Source organism: Orbicella faveolata, unplaced genomic scaffold (genome assembly GCF_042242905.1).
Source record: "Orbicella faveolata isolate gen_17 unplaced genomic scaffold, um_ofav_v1 contig_36, whole genome shotgun sequence".
In the NCBI taxonomy this organism is placed as follows: domain Eukaryota; kingdom Metazoa; phylum Cnidaria; class Anthozoa; order Scleractinia; family Merulinidae; genus Orbicella; species Orbicella faveolata.
This window is the reverse complement of record NW_028301565.1, coordinates 16,346,348-16,367,763: the sequence shown is the minus strand read 5'-3', so window position 1 is coordinate 16,367,763 and position 21,416 is coordinate 16,346,348. Positions and strand designations below refer to the sequence as shown.

Here is a 21,416-nt window from a genome sequence, read left to right as displayed (position 1 = left end):
CCACAAAATCTAGTCGCAGGGACTAAAATTTGGTCCTAGCGACTAGTCCCACGAATTCAAATTGGTTTGAATTTTTGGGACAAGTCCCTGCGACTTGTTCCTCAAAACGCTTCGTGTGAACTGTTCGTGAGACAAGTCCCTGCGACCAGTCCCTTCGTGTAAACTCTTCAGGGGACTACTCGCAGGGACTAGTCCCCTCGTGTGTGCCGACCTCGCTCTGTGCTCTGAAGCCCACCTTTCGCGACCTACGTCGCTCGCGCTTGCGACTTCGTGGCTCGAGATTTATACTTCGAGATTACTTCGTCGCTCGAAATCATCTTCTCGCTTTTGTTTTTTTTTTCGCTTTTTTATTCGTATTCCACTTTGATCATTTCCTTTATCATCGTCAACTTCTTTTTGCGTTATATTTACAATCATCAAACGTTCTAGATTCTACTTTTGAATCCTATTATTTTCCTCTTATTGTATTGTGATTGTATCAATATCTAGCAAATAAATGATCCTGCTACGTCGTAAAACAGAGCCATCATTTTTCCCTGGGGCAGTTTAAAATTCTTTCAGTCGTTTGATCGCGAGAGCAGACTCTACGCGCAACGATTGTGATCACTGGCAAGTTACATTTATACCCGGGGGGAAGGGGGGGGGGGTACTGTCACATATGGGCTATATAGGTATGTGCCGCTGTGAAGGGTATGGTTTTCAAGCAGTTTACTCTAGGATAGGATATATAAATCAGAGCATTTGGGTCTAGAATAGGGTATCATTTTTCGCGAAACTGACCAGTTGTTTGAAGATTTTATGTAGACTAAGGAAACCAGGAATTGCCACTCAAAAATATAAAAAAATCAAATCGGTAAGATTAAATTTACGCAAATAAGCCTCCACAGTGTCGATAGATGCCGGGGCGATCTGGGGAGTTTACTCTAGTATAGGGTAGCAAAATTCAGCTGAACTAGCTCTGGTTTAGGCTAAGGGTTACAGGGTCCCAGACGGCACATCCCTACCCAGAAATTCCCAAAGTACCCCCGGACATTTATATAAAGTAAGGCATCCTGCATATTAAACAATTCCTACAGTCTTTGCCCAGACAAAGATTTTGTATGCGTCTATGCGTGACGCATGCGTTTGGTGTCCGTTTTAAAAAGGAACGACTGCTTACGTGTTCCCGTACAAGTTTCAGTCCAAGCAGTTTTTTTTATGGTCCCTTACGAAGCTTTTGAGACCTTGAGAGATCTAAAAGCTAAAAGGAATGAGTGCATTGACTTACCATGTTTGATTTCAAGCAAAATCGAATCGCCGATCAATATATGGCATGTATATCGTTGCTTGGATCATCATGTTCTATTTTTCCAGACCGTGAAAAGTCAGTCTTCAGGTATACAGTCCTAACTTGACTAACTTGACTTATTTCAGTTAACTCGTTTCAATAAAAGCTTAGAAAAAGCCGTAGCTAGTATTGCGACAATGCAAGCTACCTAATTTCGATGCCGAAATATGACACCCACACATGCTTTGCCTACATATCAAAGGTCCTTTGAACTGTGACGGGAGGGGTTTTTCCCATGCTCTTTCAATCATCAGATAAAATAGCATTTCGCAAAGTGCATCGCTCCTTAACCTATTTGGAGTTCGAAGGAAGAGCTTTGTCTATCGGGACAAGCAAGACCGTTTCGGGAATCTTCTGGTGGAGGTAAATGATTTGTGTTTTAATTTTGCTTACCGTTAAATTAAGTGTGCGACAGAAGTGCGCGGTGGCTTGGCAAGCGTATTAGCATTCCAGGTTTCTTCCGTTGTCACTTGTTTAGATGCTGACTAAGCAAAAACGGCAAATAAATTTTGCTTGTATGGGAATTATCCCTCAGTTACTGTGAAAAAAGTTGTCGTCTAAGGGAGCTAAACGTAAAAAAGGATATTTCAAACTTTCAAAGCCCGCACGATTGTCTGAAAGCGTAGCTTGACAAGAAAATGTGGCCTTTGAGTCGACACGAAGTATTTTGACTGGTTTTGCATACAAAGCATATTTAACATAAAGGTTTCACTAAGAAATAAACTATTTCAGCTGCCACGCTCGAAAAGTGGATGATTTTGAGGAAACAACATTTATTGTCTTGTAGACGTTTATGCCGTATCATATAATAAGTGTATTAGATTATTTGACTGAAAAATGTAAATTATCAGCGTCAAACTATTAACATACAGCGCGAGTGGCAGAAGCGCCGAAGCTAAGCGCCAAGTTATTTCCAGTACTTACACAGAGTCACAACAGTTCTAACTATCCTTTACACTTTTCAGGTTGTTCCATTGTAAAGCCATGTCCATTGTAATCATCACTGTGATCACGAATGCCTTAACGCTTTTATGGGTATTTTCTCTCTGCACGGTACGCTAGTTTGATAATAACTAATACCGTTTACCTCTTTAAATATTTTTCTCCTATATCCCGCTCAGAGATTGAAACGCACGTTGGAAATTTCCGGCGCATAGAGCATCAAGTTTCCGGCCGAGCACCACTTACTAAACTATAGAATTGATCGTTTTTATCGTCTGGTAACAAATTCTTTAATTTGGCTGAGCATAAACGGTTTTGAATATGTAGAGTAATTAAATAAAATTACAAAGTTATGAAACTGTCGGTTTATTCAACTACAGTGTACCCCATTAAAATTTCTCGACAGGTTTGGCTTTATTATTTCAGCAGAAAGAATGCACCTTAAAGCGCAGTTATATATAAGGAGAGTGACTAATGCTCCGGTTATTTAAATCTCCTCATTCCTGAAATACTGTACTTTCACTTTCGATTTCCACATAAAGAGTATAGTTGGCCTGAAATGTCAGTCATTTCCCGCCTTCAGCCTAATCCCCGTTAGGCACAGTCTTCGAGCTTCTACACAGCCATTAGTGCCGTTGTGCCGATACCGTTACCCGTCGTTCCTGTTCACTTTTTTTTTTTTAAATTCTTTTCTTTTGGTTTTCATTATCATTTATATTGGAGTTCTAGGGAATGGGTTACCAATTTTTTGGGGGGATGGTTAGGTGGCGGGTTTACCTAGTAAGGGACCTAGAGTTCTTTTGTATGCCCACCTGCCTCATGGCGAATCTTTAAATAAAAATAAAATAAAAATAAAGAAATAAATAGTTATCTGCTTTGCGTGATGATTTAAATAACGCGGTTGCGTGGGAGACTATTAAAACAAAGACACTTTGATATTTGAATTGTTTCACGAGCGAAGGGAAAAATCCCTTTATATATCAGCTATGTATAGAATGTAAATATAATTATGCTTTTCCCCAAATGACCGGATTAACTTTCAGTTTCGCCGAGAAACGCCCGGGGAAATTACCGACAACTTTTATATCAAAAACATCATAGGTTTCAAAAGAGTATTCGTAGATGTTAACTGTTATGTTGGTTCTGTCATACGGCCATCTTGATTGTACGTACCTGAACGATTTTAGCATAGGACATGAATGTTCAAGCATAACATTTGAATATTATGACGTTTTTATAGTATGCAATTAAGATGGGTTGGAACGACCAAGTTGAAATATTAAAATTAAATTAAAAATAGTTTATTGATTTTCCACTTGCAGTACAAACTTAACAAAATATGTACAAAATGTATCAAACTAAGTTCTGAGTAGAGTGTCATTATTTGTGACAAAGAGACCATAATCTCGTTTCTGATTCAATACAACCATTCTCAGTTTTCAGCGCAAGAAACATATCGCCGGAAATGCAGATGGAACCAGATTACTATAGGGAGACCCGACAAGGCAGTTGAATGCTTGGACTGTCCCAAATGTCCCGAGGGTCTGGGCTTGGTCCCGCAGTGCGGATCACTTGCTGGGGCTAATGCTCCTGTAAAGTGCGTACGGTGCAAACCAGGTGAAACTTACTCGGATAGGCACGACATCTCATCATGTAAGCCATGCACTATCTGTCACCCTAACGAAGAGATGATTAGTCCTTGCACTGAGACAAAGAACGCCGTTTGCGGAAAGTGCAATGCTGGGTACGTATATCTCTGTACTAACGAATGGACACTTTGTTAACTTCGGACACTTTCCATCTGGGAGCACCACCTCCCAAGGGGACGCCTGGAAAAGGCCCGACCACATACATGTCATAGCGAATAGTTAGTTTTAGAATTGTTAGTTCATAGTTAGTTTTTAACTCTTCGTCAGCAGGACGCCGTTGATAACATTACTTTGTACTGAAGGGTTATCCGAAATAAATATTCGATGATGATGATGATGACGATTATTGTTAACACATTGGTCGTATAGAACATTGGGTTCGCGGGTAAACTATTCTGAAAACAATCAAAAAGGTGTCTGTGTTCCCAGCGCCTTTATTCGATCCTAATGATCAGCGGTAGGGCTTATCACCTATATCCCTCCCGTTATTTTTCTCAGTCAGTCCCAGAGTCTTGAGTGTCTTGAGTCCAGGCCCCAGGCCCCATCTACAATAGTCTCCCTCGCAGCCGTTATTAGGGTCGTCACGCAACATGAGGAGAAGCGTTGCGTGACGACCCTAATAATGGCTGCGAAGGAGACTATGGTAGGTGGGGCCTGGGGTATGACTCTGAAGATTCTGGACACGAATTTGAGCCTTAACTTAAAACCGCCATTTGAGTAAAGATTTATCTGACATCTGCAGTTCAACTTTTTTCCACGACAGTTACTATCGAGCAGTAACCGGCGATTGTCATCCGTGTTCCTGGTGCTGTACCGACAGCAAAGACTGGAAGGAAGATATAGAAAAACAGTGCAGGGAACAGTCTAATCTTCCAGCCAAGCAGATATGTCGCTACGATGTCAACACTATCAAATGCGCACCTGTGGCAAGCACATCTCCGGCCTATGCTTCATTGGTAGCCACCCCAAAACCTGGCGGTTTGCAAGCCATGCAGGATACCGAGCCAGCCAAAGCCAACAGTGGATTGTGGCTGATTTTAGTCGCTGCTTCTGCTGCTTTTGCTTTGTGTGTCTTAATTGTCACACTGTTCATTTGCTATCGCAAAAGGGAGCAAACGCTGTCCCAGTTGCTGTGTTGTACGCGAGGCTGCGAGACTACGCTTCGTAAGTATCCGAATCTCTCTCTAGTCTACGAAATAGAAAAGTCTTCTGGTATTCCATGTAGAATCAATGTAGTCAGATAGATACGGAAAAGGACTGACAGACCAAACTGAACTGATCAACACTTGACATAGATAAAAAGTTGAGCCAAGAGAAACAGGGGCCCGTTTCTCGAAAGCCCCGGAAACTTTTCGGGCCCGGAAAGCCATAGCAAAATCTTGAACCTTACGATTACAGAGCTGTTTTATTCACATATTTTTAATATGAACAGAGGTTCACTTCATACAAGAAGTTTCAGGCGTATACACTTCTCCGTTTTAGATACAGATGAACCAAAAATGGCTTTACGGGTCCGAAAAGTTTCCGGGGCTTTCGAGAAACCGCCCCAGAAACGATAACACGGAAATAAGATTTACGTTTTCCTCCAAAATTTTTCCTCGAGAAAAAGCTTCATTTCTTTCATCACTATCATTCACGGCCTGGGGCCCCTTATTCGAAAGTCCCGGCAACTCAACGCACCCGAAGCCACATATTTTAAGATCTGAGTCTAAGGAACGGTAGTGCGGGTTTAAGGTAAAAAAAAAACCCAGTCCATTCTGTTTCGCTTTCTTACACTTTTATTGTCTGAATTTTAAACTTAGTATACCAGTGATATCTCGATCTTGAATGTAAACACGGCAATCAGAAAACAGCCCTTTCGGACCGGTAACTACTGGGACGTTAGAGAAAGGGATCCCTGGACCGGTACAGTCTAGATAAAAAAAAAAATTGCATTAATCCCTACTTTATTTTTCAACGCAGCCATGTCAAGTTAAGGTTTTATTCAGCGCAACGTTGCCTTGTGTCGCACTGATCAAAGTTGGCTAATGACGCTGAACATATTGACGGTTTGTTACACGACCTCACAATTTCATCCGAAATCTGAGCCGTGTTTTACATTATGCGATCACCGTGGTCTTATTGCCCTTATTTGATGTCTAAAACTCTACAATTTAAGTTTAATCAGATATCACTTTTGCTTTTCTGATCTTTTGCAGCAATACAAGCAGTTGGTAATCCTGAACCACGGTCACATTTAGTTGTAATAGGCGGCAAGCAAACCAGTGGGCAGAGGGTGTAAAAACCGAGCTACTGACTGGAAAGACAAAGAAGGCTTCACGAGTCCATAGTACCTTTTGTTTGGTTGATATTTCGTTACATCATGTAAAGTGTTGCAATACATACTACGAACATAAAACGGACTCTCTGCGAGTTCTGACTCGAAGGATACTGTTGTATTGACTGATAGAACATGTGATACGCTGAATGGACAAAACGTCACCTGCACTGTTTTAAAGTTTCGTTATAAAAAGGAATTGACTGTCTTCAAGCCCTCTCTGCCAGGCCTCTCTTAATCATACTCTTGCTCCTATTACTTCAAAATAATCGTCACTACGAGTAATTTCCCTGTGTATTTCTGAATTCCGGCCTTGTGAGAGCTCGATCTTTGTGTCACCTGATAAGATTCATGCGATCAAGCCGTTAGCGAGAGAATTCATATTTTCAACTGTTAGGAAGAACCATGCAACATTTCCTCATCAATCGACACAGAGAGACAGAGAGAGAGAGAGTCAGGTAAAAGACATATGATGATTTGCGTCTTCTCGGTGTGCGAGGCCTTCCGACGATCAATTTTCCTTGCCGACCGGGACAAGTGCTAGTTCGGTCAACAGTCGGAGTAGTGATTTACGTTCCGGTTCGTTAATTTGGACACAATTTACGATCACAGTCAGGTGCCGGCGTTATCATAAGTCTTGGCCTAGGACCAATAGTTCTACAAATGCTGACTGTCCCAGTCAACAAGTTTATATCAGTTAGTTATAGCCTGGTACGTTATTTCCGTAATCTGCTATCAAAGTGTAGATGGTTTTCATCCTGACATGATCAAAGTAGGTGTAGATGTGGACACACTTGACTGTTTTTTTTACTGGTGTCTGTAAGGGTTAACCCGCGTACACTAGTATTGAGAGCTAACCTGACTGTAGAATCAGTGATACTTAGCCTAATCTGAGCCGAGCACTACTGATTTAGGCTAACCGTTGTGCTATTTCCTCATTTGGTGTAAGGTAAACACAGGAAAAATGACTAAAAGTAACTGTTGGAGAGATTCCGTGTTTCTTTAAATGCACGTCTCTCTTGGGCCAGTATTGCGAGAATAGTGGGACAAAATCATATATTTCTCCCGTGAAAACATTTTTCCTGATGTTTAACAGTTTGCGTAATGAGGCGTGCGCAATCACAGTTAGTTACCACGATGCAACGCAGACGATCTCTGTCCGTCTGTACGATCCGCACAAATCGCACGGATCGTCTAACCGTTTCACCGAGGTTAAGACTCAAGAATATCACTTGCAATCAATGAGATGCATTTTTCGGTCTGTACATTGACCGGAAACAGTTAACAGTCTGTCAAACTGTACAGATGATAAAGTTGTTTTTTTTCTCCAGCTGTATCAGTTTGCCGACACTGGACAACCCTCAACTAAGGCCCAGTTCACACCAGCGAAGTCATGTCATGTTTGCAGTGTGAACATCTTGACATAATGGCAACATAACAGCATGAACATGACGACATCAGGGAAAAAAACCCTGATATTTGCCGGCGTTATGTCTTTATGTCGATGTTCATTCACATTACCGACATAAGCGATTATGTCGTTATGTCATTATGTCGCTGGTATGAACCAGACCTAACGGGATAGAAAACAATCGGACATAGAGTGTAATAAATCATCCTTTTATTTTTAAGCTTTATTTTCTGAAATATAATTTTGATATTACTAATCAATATGTTCTCAGAAAAAGATATATTTTTAAGCTCCCATTAAAGTTGTATTCTAGTTTTTTAGTGAAGTTCCCTTTTAAAACACTGTCTAGCTAGTATTTTGTATTTCCCACCCTTTCAAAAAGTTACTCTTTTTGTAATACTAAAACAAGCACAGCCAGTTCATTCTAACGGCCTGGCTATGACAAACCATCTCCGAACTCAAAAATATCTTTACATCTTTAAAGAAATCTACAATAACTCCCTACGGAATAGCTACAAAGGCAGACAATAAGGGATTATAAAACTAGGATTTCATTCAACGTTAATTTGCTTTTAGCCATGTGAGGTACAATCCGAGTTAGTTCAGGGCAGAGTATATTATTTTTCAGAATGAAAATAAATTTAGCAACCAATATCTCGCGCGGTTTCATTTCAACGTATGTGTAAATTTCCATACCCTGTTTCAGTACAACACTGGTTAAGAGCATGACCTAACTATATAACTTATATTTCAAAATTTGTATCGAAACTTGCAAATAAATAGATAAGTACGAGAAGCCCGTTAAACTCTAAACATCTTCTTCAGAGACCAACACTCCAGCCTCTCCATGGCTTTTGATACAGTTCTTTATCGTGTCAATGGCGATTTTCATTCTTCTGTCGATGGCTCTAAAGTGAGGATCTGATAAGACCGGCGCCACAGGATCTTCTTCCGTTGCTTTCCGTAGAAGTTCACTTAAGGGCGTATTCTTTGTAGCTATAGACTGAAAGCGATTCCAAGTTGACCGCCGAATTCTGAAAGAAACACAAACGACATTTCAGTTCACTAACGGTCTATGGAATGTCGGAGATTAGAGACTGCAAGCAAGCAAGTAAGCAAGCTACTTCAGAATTTTCGGGTCATGTCCAACAGTGCAATGATAATTACTCGTAGTGTGAACAAGAAGCAGAATGCGCAAAATATCTTTTTCATTGCTTCGTCAAGCGACAGAAAGCGCGGGAAAAGGTGCACGACCCAAACAACGTTTAGTTTTGGCTTATACTCTGATTGGCTGAGAATAAAAAATCTTCGAAACTTGTTCTGATTGGTTGGAGCCGCACGTGGTACGGATGGCTTCCTGAAGCACAGCCAACGCTAGTCATTTTTCAAAGTCATCGGAAAAGTAAAGCGCTTCAGTGAAATAAGTACTTCTCACTTTCAACGTCAGCGAAATTTTCTTGCTTATTACTGCGCACTTTAAAACGCTTCTCTGCATTAAACTGATAAAAAGTTTCCTTCTCCTTTTTCCATAATAATGAGATGAACAGGTTATCGCTCTGTTGTCTCAAATCGAAGAAATTCGGTCAGATGTTGGCGCGGATACTTCACTGAAGTTTTTTCTGACTTAAAGATGTTCGCATGGATGTTAACCACAAACTGTATTCTTCAGAAGACTTCGCGTGGTAATATGTACCTTTTCATTCAAAATTGGCAAAACCAGAAAATCAAATTTAGAGGAGGAGTAAGAAAGGTTTAGATTACTGTTGACTCACTTGCAGCATTGATAAATAGGAGCCAGGATGGACATTTCATCGTGATAAGGATCGCCAAAACTACAGCAAAAATATAACACTTCGTTATTACATTGTACTTGTAGTCCTCTATTAAAAGGATATCTAAAAAGGCAGGCAGGCAGGCAGACAGACAGACAGACAGACAGACAGACAGACAGACAGACAGACAAACAGACACAAACTTTATTTAAGCTCGATTAAAATTAAAGCTCAGAAGCTTGTGGGGTCATGCAAAAAATAATAAAATAAAAATTAAATTAAACTTCGCTCAAAGTACATACATGATAGATATAGCTCATCTAAAATTCGTCGAAAAAATTAAACTGAGAGGGATTAATTAACTAATTATTCTATTTATTAAATCCATTTTGAAATCACTGGTTATCCTTGCAATCTGATTGGCTCTCAATGGTGCGATTTATTCACGAATCGCACTATTTTTTGCTCTAAATCGCATCTTTTTCTCAGCCAATGAGAATGGGCCAGTAAAACATAACAACCCATCAGATTTCAAGATTAGTTTAAAGTAATCAATAAAATTTCAGGAAAATGAAAGGCAAAAAGCCACTGTGTGGAGAATTTTGCAAATACTATTGCCAAAACTTTGTTGTTATTGTAGCTTTTTTTCCAAAAATATTGACAAATTTAATTAATTAGTTTCTGAATGACGATTATGAGCTCCTTTAGGCTGAAGACCTACTTTAATGGAAGTTCCCAACTTTCAGTGTCCATTTTGACGAATATTTTGGCCATTTTTCTTCAACATCTGCTCAAGATCCGTATGATACTGAGTCCAGTAAAACATAAACAAACGAAAACCACACAACAACAAATTCAGAGTCATCTCAAGAAGGTAGATGTTTCCAGGTTTCCGGTAGTTTCAAACGAAGCAACAAAACAGCTCAACTCTGTTGCTGTGAATAAACATAGTCAACATACGTCACACTGCACAAAATAGTGAATGAACGAACGTCTTACGAAGCCGGTGCCAGTCCCGCCATCTTGGAAATATCTTTTGTTAAAACAAATGGCACTGCCAGAACTTGACAAGGTCCTGAGTATTGAGTCCTACGCCGAGGTTACAAAAAGAAACGGAGATGATAACGAGCTGGACCCCGTAAAATCATACCATTGAACGGCATTTAAAAGAAAAAAAACGTACTATCCACTTGGCATCGTACACTCGAGGGAGTTTCACAACTCAAAAGAAATCGATCGCAGAATTACACAGGATATGCACCTTCAAATTTCTTCTCCAAAGACAATGAAAAGTCGCAGCCTCAACCACAGAAGAAAGGTAGGCCTTCCATAATTGATTCAGGCGACGAGAATTGCACTTTTATACCTGAAGTAGACTATTTTCGACTTCAGATCAGAATTGCTTGTTTCTTTGTCATGCTCGAATGAGTTTTCGTCACATGACATCGTTTTGCCTACTAAATTAGACGTAACGGCGTTTCCGGTTCCGCTTTTTTTTAACAAACCGGCTACTGGAACAATACACCAAAAATCTAAAATTTAAGGCGATAAAATTGTGCGATTTCAAAATGGACCTAATAAAGTGGCAATTGAACTTCGTGTCGTGCAATTTTGGTCTGAAATCATACTTGTGATTTCAAATCGAACTCGCGCTGCGCGCTCGTTCGATTTTGAAATCACGCGTATGATTTCAGACCAAATTGCACTCCACTCAGTTCAATTACCATTATTAAGCAATGTATACATGCTAAACCCTCTACTAAATCTTCTTCTACAGTTCCCTGGATATTATTACAATCTGAATATCTAAAATTGGCCGTTGTAACAGAAGTTTCCTCGAAGATCAACTCTTATCACTGAATCGAACGGATTTTCCTTCCCAGGTCCTTATACTTTGTGTTCGCAAAATCCCTGTCTTGGGACAATCTATATGGTGTTTTAAGTACATAAGTTTCAATACTTCCGCGTAAAGATTGTCACTGCTCAAACTACAATTTTGTAGTCAATGAAAAAGTATTTTCACCGCAATATTAGCGAGAGAAATATACGACGTTTCGAAATCGTCGGATTTCATTGTCAAGTAAATGTGAAGGTTAGCTTTTGCATTATAAAAAAAGTCTACAATTTGCGCATATTTGTGTTGAAAACATTCCCTCAAGCCTTACTTAATCAGTGAAAAAGTAGAAAAGTTTATTTCTTCTAGTTTCAATTTTTCTCTTGGCCTTAGCCGAGAAACAATGCATCTTTATACAGCTTTGTACGCTGAACATACAGCCTACGCATGTGTCTTTCGTTGGGTCTTGCAGACACATTTATCTTATAAACTGAGTTTAGTTAGTTGACGGTTTCAATGAAGCCGACTCTATTCATGCCTTCTAGGTTGTCATTAGTTGCTTCTTTCAGGTTTCAAGCTGACTTTATTTAGCCGTCTCTGTTTTGTTCCTAACATGATGTAATCAGGTGTTTCCTTAGTACTAAGAGAGTGCTCTTATCCTCATAATACGATTTATATCTCTGCGATTTGCTTCGAAGATCTACACCCACGCGAAGTTACGAAGAATGTAAAGTCCAAGTTCTACGTGTGTTCTGATTTCCAGTTGTAGCAGATCCGACGGTACTTTGGAACCCGTGAAAAGTTCCTAACACAGCAAGCGAGTTGCTCCGAGCTAATAGACCATTTTACAGTTGTCTACTCAGTGACCTGGCCTTTGGATGGCAGCGAGGCTGGAGTTGACATTGTTTTGATACAGACCTTGCTGCTTTTGTCATGTAAATACACCTAGTTAGCATAAGAACAACTTGCTTACACAACAAAAGCAGTGAGGTTTGTATCAAAACAAGGTCAACTCCAGCCTCGCTGCCATCCAAAGACCAGGTCACTGAGCAGACTACTGTAAAATGGTCTATTCCCCAAGCGCAGTCGTTCAGCCAGTTAGGTCTTTCAAACATTTCCCCAGTTAAAGTTCAGAGCGGAAAAACCTGTTGTCACATCTGATGGAGTTTTCACCATAGTTCGTGTTAAAGCGTGGCATTGTTAGCAAATCATACGACTGTTCGCCAAGAATGCATGCCCTAAAGCCTTCTTTACTGCAATACTGTAGGAGTCCTGTGGGAGTCAGGCTGTCGTAAAATGCGTTATGTGTAAACTTATAGCTATGGCTCAGAGGATGCCAGTTGGCATGATCTAGCACATCTAGCGATCTCATATCCTTTGGTAAATTGAAGATTATTCTTGCGGCCCTACAATGCAGTCATTCCAAGCAATAAAAAAGATCAGCATTTGAGCACGACCTCCAAATAACAAGGCCATATGTTATTGATGGTAGTATAACTTTAAAATAAAAATTTGCAAGAGCTTCCTTTGGTAAAAAGGAACAGCGCCCAGTGGTTAGAATGTTCAATTCACGATGCGACTGCCCCCGTAATCCCAGTACTGCGTTTTTGTACAAGGCAGTTCACAATAAATATAGTGTGCCCAGCTTGCTTTACCCGGCTGATTGAATAAATACATGTAAGTATAATGTCACACCAGTTAAGGCAATGTGACAAAAACCTGTGTGAAGCAAACATAGCAGAAATACTCTTTTTTTAAAGGAGCCTTGTTGGACACATTAACCCTACAGAGACTAATGCTTCCCTGCTGAGTTCAAAAATACTGTTACAGTACAGACGTAAAAGACAACTTCTCCATGAAACGGACTAAAAACGACCATTGATTTGCCTAGGTATCTCAGCAGCATTCCTTTTCGCGAGACACCTAAAAGATATGTTACCTCTTGGCGTTGTCCAAATGCAATGGCATTCCAGTATCTTCCTCTTTTAAAAAGGTCTCGTAGTGATGTCTGTCTGCGTTTCCTAACAAAGAAGAATATCAAGACTTACAATACTTGTTGTGTCACCGATGGAAAGCTAAAACTGCAACTTAACGCCATTGCAATACCCTCAATACCCGATGTATATGTATTTCCAAACTTGCATTATAAGAATCATTCTTAGGCTTACGAGTTAGATGGGTTTTGTATAGCGTAATCAACTGAACTTCAAGGCTCCTACAGGTATTAAAACAGTGCGAGGTCAGGTCTGTACCGTAATTTCCGAACTAAACTTGATACGCTTGTATGATCTGGAGCGAAAAGCGTTTCACAGAAAGGAAAGAAAATGAGGACCAGTAAATTACGATACTGACCTAGCCAATGAGGTTGACACATGAATGCAGGAGTTGTGGGCTATATGACGTAATCGTTCAATTCGAAAGGAAATCAGGAAACTAGTCACAAGAAAATGGGATTCTTGGAATTTATACTTAATGAGTTCCTTCTCCTTTGCTTACACAGTCCCTCTCTAAAATATCTCTGCTTTCCACGTAGACCGTATATAAAATACAAGGATTACCAACCTATTAAAAAGTCAAACAATGCTGTGTCCAAGAGATCTAGCAGACGAGGGCCAGAATCATAAGGTGACATGTTCACCACCTTCTCTTTACAGTAGTTGTTGTCTGTCTCCCACCTGCGACATTAAATTAAGGAATTAACTAAGCTGTAGGAGAACGTGGAGGGAGGGAGGGGAATAAGAACTCCTAGTATATTGAACACAATAAGTGACACGGGGTACCAAGAAAACCGTGGCATTCGGAAACTGTTGCGCCGATCTCGAATCGTCTCGTTTCTGTGTGTTTCTGTCCGTCTCGGAGTCTAAAATCGTTCAAGTCACCCTTAGTCTCCAGGTCTCGGCGAGTCTCACATTTTAGGACTCGTCACCTCTTTCATACACTGTGTTGATGAGATAGTGTGTACCCACGTATTTAAGGTGGACAGAGCACTTCTGAGCTGGGTTCTCCAAAGTACGATTTAAAAGCTACATGTATTCCAGGACTACAGCAAATTATGTTTCTAGTTTAGTATCTATGCATGCATGCATGCATGCATGCATTCATTCATTCATTCGTTCAGTAACGCTTTCTATGTATATTTTCTGTCCTATTCCATATACTTACTTTGCCTTTCTTGTATCGCTGTATGTTCTCTGCCAAGGATGTGACCACTTTGTGAGGGGCCAACCTTGCGGTAGCCATAATGTTACTGAGCCTTCCATGACTGTACCATTGGCACAAGCAGCATCTGCTTTCTTACAGTAGTAACAACGACCATAGAAACAGGTATCTCCGCCTAGACAAAAACCAATACATAATTAGAAGCTACTCCCATTACAAAGCATGTGCAGAAGGCCAAATTGTTACTTAACCCGTTAAAAATTAATATAGCCAGTAAAACTGTGTGATCTAACTCAAAAGTAACAGCAAAATTATCTCTAGCACATATCCACATAACATTTCCAAACAGTAAACAATTTCTCCAAAACAAAAACTTGGCAGTTTCATTCTCTTTTCAGTCATATTTTTGTACTGATTACTACAATGTAGGTGGCTTTCTAACTTGAAAATAATTCTATCATAAAACAACGAGAGAAAAACTGGACATCATAACACAAAAAAGTCATAAAACAAAATGGTTTATTACCAGGTTATTTTTATTCAGTAATTTGGAAAAGGGGCTTAAGACTAAGAAAGACTAAGAACCTCGGCAGAGGCAGTGTCGGCTGAAGAGGACAGAGTAGCCTACAGACAGAGAGCCTACAATACATGTGCATGTACAGTCCAATTCACTACCTAGGAGAGTGGAGAAATGATGAATTTATTTGGAAATATAAGAATCACAAGACAATTACTGGTATATTTTGTACAGCTGCGCATTAATCAATGACATGAAGAAGCTAGTCATAAAAGGGGATAAGTGACGATTTTGGTTGCTTTTCTTTTTTCTTGCTCCAAATTAGCTGAATTTTTGCATGTGGTCTTCAATGTAATAGAAAAATGTGGTTCTGTATTTTTGTCGCTGGTTTTTGCTTTGTTTTCGAGTTAAAACGTAGGCAAAAAACTTGGCTTTTCCTAGCCATGTCTTTAGGAGTTTATTTGTTGAACAGCAAACAAGCAGACTGTTTATAGTGTATGAAGTCAAAACCAAATCCCACAGCATATAGAGCGGAAATCTGGGAACGGATTGTTTACACCGGTTATTGTGACGTGAACACAACACGTGAATCGATCGAGCGTCAAACGAAATGCCATCAAACAAAAAAGAGATGTGCCGTATTAGAGCTCTGTCAACTAATATCTTAAGCATTGTTTTAAAGTACCTTGTGTGCCTACCTGGTGGTTGAGAGACATCATAAAGCCTCGATAAACCCGTAAGTCATCAGCACGTTTTAAAGAATCAAAATGTGTTCTGAAACTTCGAAGGCAGCTGATATACCGTAATCGTGTTATCGGCGTTCGAAGTCAGATCGAGCCAGGTAGCAAAGTCCAAGAGCAGTTCTTGCCCAAGAAAAATACCCTCTGGTGAGTTGTGGCCCATTTGCCAAGCGTTGCTAGCGTCAAAGTTTGGAAAGCGAGAACTGGTTTTAGACTTATAAAATTTGTCTTGTATCGACCGCCATGTCTTCCCGCGCACGAGGTGTAAAGACCCTTCCCGGCATGCCTTGCGATTACGTTCTGCGGACGTTTCTCGAACTGGTAACTAGATTTAAACATAATAATGGCCAGCAAGTGGCGATCGATTGTAACAGATCTGTGATCCAGTCTGCGTTGATTTTATTTCAAATCGACATGATTTGTAGTGTTTTGAGCTTCTGGGATCAGGGGACATGCAGATGTATGGAGACCCGTACGTTGCGCAGAAGGGTTAATCTGTTAATCTGTCAGCCCTATTTATAGAGCGTTTTCACGTGGAGTCATCAAATTCTTAAATCCAAAACTAAACAGCCGCCAAAGTTGTTGTCCTCATCAGGCATAAGAGGTACCAGCGCATTTTGAACTTGGAAGTTATGGCGGTGCGTGACATAAAGCTACGATCGCGTTTGTCGAAAACTATGTTTTATCTCGTGATTTTTTAGCCATTGAAGACGTTGCCGTATTTGAAAAAGTGTTTATTGAAATGTTTATTTGTTTCATTTTATTTTTATTTACACCTTTTTTTCACCTGAAATCAGCATTTTTGAGCTTATACGTTGCGTGAAATTACCATTTTCAGGAGCCCATCATGGGCTCCTACCATTTTGCTGTTTTCTAAGTGAAACCAACATCCTTGCCGTCACGCGTTAACGCGAAATCAACATTTTAACCTATTTAGACCTGAAATCAACATCATTGAGCTTATGCGCTGCGTGAAATTGACATTTTGCTGGTCTCTAAGTGAAACCAACATCCTTGCCGTCACGCGTTAACGTGAAATCAACATTTTAACCTATTTAGACCTGAAATCAACATCATTGAGCTTATGCGCTGCGTGAAATTGACATTTTGCTGGTTTCTAAGTGAAATCAACATCCTTGCCGTCACGCGTTAACGTGAAATCAACATTTTAAGCTATTTAGACCTGAAATCAACATCATTGAGCTTATGCGCTGCGTAAAATTGACATTTTGCTGGTTTCTAAGTGAAACCAACATCCTTGCCGTCACGCGTTAACGTGAAATCAACATTTAAACCTTTTTTGACCTGAAATCAACATTTTTGAGCTTGTACGTTGCGTGGAATTGACATTTTGCTGGTTTCTAAGAGAAATCAACCTCCTTGCCGTCACGCGTTAACGTGAAATCAACATTTCAACCTTTTTTGACCTGAAATCAACATTTTTGAGCTTATACGTTGCGTGGAATTGACATTTTGCTGGTTTCTAAGAGAAATCAACCTCCTTGCCGTCACGCGTTAACGTGAAATCAACATTTCAACCTACTTAGACCTGAAATCAACATCATTGAGCTTATGCGCTGCGTAAAATTGACATTTTGCTGGTTTCTAAGTGAAATCAACATCCTTGCCGTCACGCGTTAACGTGAAATCAACATTTTAACCTATTTAGACCTGAAATCAACATCATTGAGCTTATGCGCTGCGTAAAATTGACATTTTGCTGGTTTCTAAGTGAAACCAACATCCTTGCCGTCACGCGTTAACGTGAAATCAACATTTAAACCTTTTTTGACCTAAAATCAACATTTTTGAGCTTATACGTTGCGTGAAATTGACATTTTGCTGCTTTCTAAGTGAGATCAAAGTCCCTGCGGTCGCGGCGGGCCGATCCTCTGTTATGATAAACCGAGGCGAGACTTCCACTTATAACAAAGGCTTGGCTTGGTTATTATAACAAAGGATCGGCTCTGTTTATCATAACAAAGGCCCGGCTTCGTTTATTTGCAGCCTCGGCGGGAAAAGGGCGTTAGGTATTTTAATCAAAAGTGAACTTTGTCGAAAACGCTCCAAATTTCGCATAGAGTTTTGTTTAGGTATGTTTAGCAATGTCCCGTAGTTTTTGCGCTAAACCTTGCTTCGTTTTCAGGATATTGCGTATGCAAAAAACCACTCGGTTTTCCTAGCGGCGTCTTTATAAAGCGAAGCAAAAACCAGCGGCAGAAATACAGGAACACGTTTTTCTATTACATTGAAGACCACATGCAAAAATTCAGCTAATTTGGAGCAAGAAAAAAGAAAAGCAACCAAAATCGTCACTTATCCCCTTTTATGACTAGCTTCTTCACATATAGTATGTACCAGAAAGTGAAACTTCTGACCCCTACTGTCGCTACTGTTGGGATAGAAAAATGCTGCTGTATTATCTGGGTACATGGATTATTTAAAGGTATTTTAAAATAAGAAAATGACTAACTAATCCTTTTTGAGGCCAAAGAAAGTAGTCATAACAACGAGGTGGTAGTTAAATTGGTGTTCTTAACTGATTAAACATTATACATGGGAATGATCAATTCTTAGGAAAAATGAATCCAACGTTTTTTAAAAACTGCGAGACTTAAAAGTCTCACTGACAACAGTATTGCTAAGTTGCCCAGGCTTTTTATTCGTCAGTATATATATCTTACCCTTTTTAAAGAAAGTGTCTAGAAGTCGCTTGTCTGCTATAGGTTCTATCTCATCTTCTAAGTTTATATTTCTTCCAACAACAGGTGGAGCTCTGTAGAACCCTAAAATTCTGCAATTATATTGTATGATTATTTTTGAGGTCACTAAAAGTACAAGAATTAAAAATTATACTTAATGTGGGCCCAAAGTTTATTTGTAAGTGACAATGTGTAATTAGCAAATACTTAAAACAGGCAGCCTGTTGCTAGGCTGGCATTAAACTTTAATTTTTGTAGCATGAAACAACTGAGAATACTTTATTTTTACATATGCATAACTGTACTTGACAGAGTTTACCCTCAGCCAAATTTGGCTGTACCGTTTCATACACTTTGGTAGAGAGATGCACTGTGAAAGTAGTGTGCTATTGCCCAAGGACACAACAGAGCTTGAACCTGGACCACTCGACATGGAGATGCCTGATGGATTTGTACATATGTGTGAAGCAAAACTTGCTAAGCCAGTTGTTACAAACATAAGTTGAACTCTATGATCAGGATATGAACTTGAATAGATGCTATTAAATAAAATTTAATGTAGTTTTAACACTGAGATGCACATGTGGGTAAGAGCCAGCTGCATACTAATTGAATAAAAGCTGACAACAAGCTGAAATTTCACTCCAAAAACTAGAATGTAAGATTTTGAAGTTGCAAAGGCCAGACAAGCCAGCTGGGCTTGTTAATCATGAGTCATCTATCAGAACTATAAAATTAATTTATTTGATCAATAATGCACCTGTCCAAATGAAATGCTGCAATTTCTCCATTATGTCTGTCAAAACCAGCATACGGAGTTCCTTCCACTATGAAGTCTCTAGGATATCTGGGAAGAAGAAATGTTTTCACTTTGTCTAAGCTTATTTCAGGTATGGCTGTGACAATAAGAGTGACCTTTCCTTACAGTTAAAGTAGGTCTGTATTAAGCAAGACATGTGTATAGTCAAGACCAATGATCTAAATTATATGTGGCTAAATGTAATTTAGGCTAAAATAAACGTGAAACAAGATGCTTGCCAGCAGTCTCCCTCAGAGTGAGTTCCGGGTGGCCAGGGGATTTGTGCAGGGGGTGCCAGGATTTTACAGCTCAGCTTTGGATGTCAAATCATTCCATGTATTTTTTGCTGCTGGACAGTGCTTGTTAAGCTTTTCTCCCAGCCCACCCGTCCCCCTTTGGCTTGAGGGTAAGTATGTGGAAAGTATCCTGTGTTTCCACTGTTTTTTTAGTGTGACAGTGCCTGGTGGTTGCCACAGGGTTGTCATGGATACCCTACGAGCTCGGTTTAGTTTGCTCTCAGGCTCCACCATCCTTTCAGGCACCATTCCCCAAGCTCATCGTTTTTTGTCAAGTTTAACTTACAGAAAAATTGTACTTAGTGGAAAAATAGTGATTAGCCAGTGTTTTGTGATTTCAATCGACCAATTGATCAATCAATCAAGCAAGCAAGCAAGCAAGCAGTCAATTAAATAATCAAAACTAATTACCGAGCAATCTTTCATTATTCCAAGGCTAAGGCCATCCTCTTTTGTTTCTCCGTCTAATGTTGTAACGACATTGTTAAATCGTTTTTCTTGTTAATAATTCTGTTAAGTGTTGCCACCATCTTAGCCTGCAAACGTAGACGTATTTCCAGCTGTCACTTGGTTCCGCTGAAAAATAACGTCTGCGAACCCGAGCCAGGAAATGATTTCTGTGACATAATGACTTTTGTTTCTCCTTGGCCAATCAGATTTCATGATAGAATGAAACTCGAGTGCTCCTCGCAGCGAATACATCGCGCAGTAGTTCTGGGGTTATTTGAGCTAAACTGTGATTGGCTTAGAATCCCTACGTTGTCTTAATTTTACAATAACATCAACCAACTTTTCCACCACATTGATTTTGGTTTCATGTCTTTGTTGTTTCCTTGCTTCACAGCAATGATTCTGAGGTACCAGCCCTCCCATTCAGAGACTTCTTGTGATTTCTTTTTTTTTTAGTCTTTTTTTTTTTCAATACAACCAACTGACGCAATATCAGGAAACACATTTGACACTAAATGTAAATAATAATAAAAAATAAAACAAAGGGATGGCCTGGATACCTCTTTTTTGGTCTTACCTCTTAGGCTTGAAAACTACTCTCTGCTTTCCCTCAAGAGTTAAAGTGGCTTTCAACTGTGTGCCACGGTATCCAACGCCGGCTGCTATAACAGGTTTATACATCATGGCTTCTAATATCATATTGACTGCATCAGTGTCATCAGGAGGGGTAATTTGTCGAGATTTGACCATGTCTTTCCATATCAACCATGGGTCGTCATATTCATAGTCCACATCATTATTGGCATTCCTTGCGTTGTTGTCGTGTTTACTAACTGTGTTTTTGTGATCCTTTTCTACAAATCGCTTCTCTAACCTTGGTTTTACATGTACGTCATTAGAATCAGTGTTCGTTTTCACACTTTCCATTTCCTCGTTTGATCGCTGGACATGATGATGAGAATGATCGATTCTGTTGAAATCCGTTTCGTCCACCGGAAACTGTGAATCTTCATGAACAGAAAGTAACAGCGGGTGCTTCTTGTCCGAGACTCGCATTCGTAACCAAATAAATGGTACTATAAGAACAAATACACAGAGGCAAAACGCAAAACGCTCCTTAAACTTCATGGTACCAAAATACGCTCGATAGAAGACAGAAAATGGCCAAAGGTCCACCATGTTAGCCGAGGTCTAACATCGTGTCGCTCGATCTTTTCATATTACTACAATTTCTACCAGGCATTAGTAATTGATGAAATTAAAATGAGCCCACGTCATCCGCAAACGGGATGGGGTAGGGTGACCAATAATAAACCAATGTCAAACTTAAACTGTTTGTACTAAATATTCTGTTTTCCCTGCCAAGTAATTTGATTTTTTTTGAAGTTTATACTCTTCAATAGAATTTCGTTTCCTCGATAAATTGTGCTATAACAGGATAGCCTTGTACCTGTGTAATTCCAGTGGACCCTAGGCAGTTATACATTGTCCCTTTTATCAG

At 39.8% G+C, this 21,416-nt stretch overlaps 2 protein-coding genes across 2 annotated transcripts; one reads left to right on the top strand and one right to left on the bottom strand.

The window, feature by feature from the left end:
• The first annotated feature begins 1,547 nt into the window (after window positions 1-1,547).
• On the top strand, window positions 1,548-8,298 carry LOC110066055 (uncharacterized). The gene is made up of 5 exons (XM_020773255.2): window positions 1,548-1,690; window positions 2,293-2,380; window positions 3,706-4,013; window positions 4,682-5,082; window positions 6,117-8,298. The coding sequence occupies exons 1-5, from the start codon at window positions 1,563-1,565 to the stop codon at window positions 6,197-6,199; spliced, it is 1,008 nt and encodes a 335-aa protein (XP_020628914.2). The 5' UTR covers window positions 1,548-1,562; the 3' UTR covers window positions 6,200-8,298.
• Window positions 7,840-21,162, bottom strand: LOC110040341 (glycosaminoglycan xylosylkinase-like). The gene is made up of 8 exons (XM_020745559.2): window positions 20,493-21,162; window positions 19,131-19,217; window positions 18,353-18,462; window positions 14,415-14,586; window positions 13,815-13,927; window positions 13,192-13,273; window positions 9,419-9,478; window positions 7,840-8,680 (listed from the first exon to the last, which is right to left on the bottom strand). Exons 1-8 carry the CDS (start codon window positions 21,092-21,094, stop codon window positions 8,455-8,457), a joined length of 1,452 nt encoding a protein of 483 aa, XP_020601218.2. The 5' UTR covers window positions 21,095-21,162; the 3' UTR covers window positions 7,840-8,454.
• Between the last annotated feature and the right edge of the window lie 254 nt (window positions 21,163-21,416).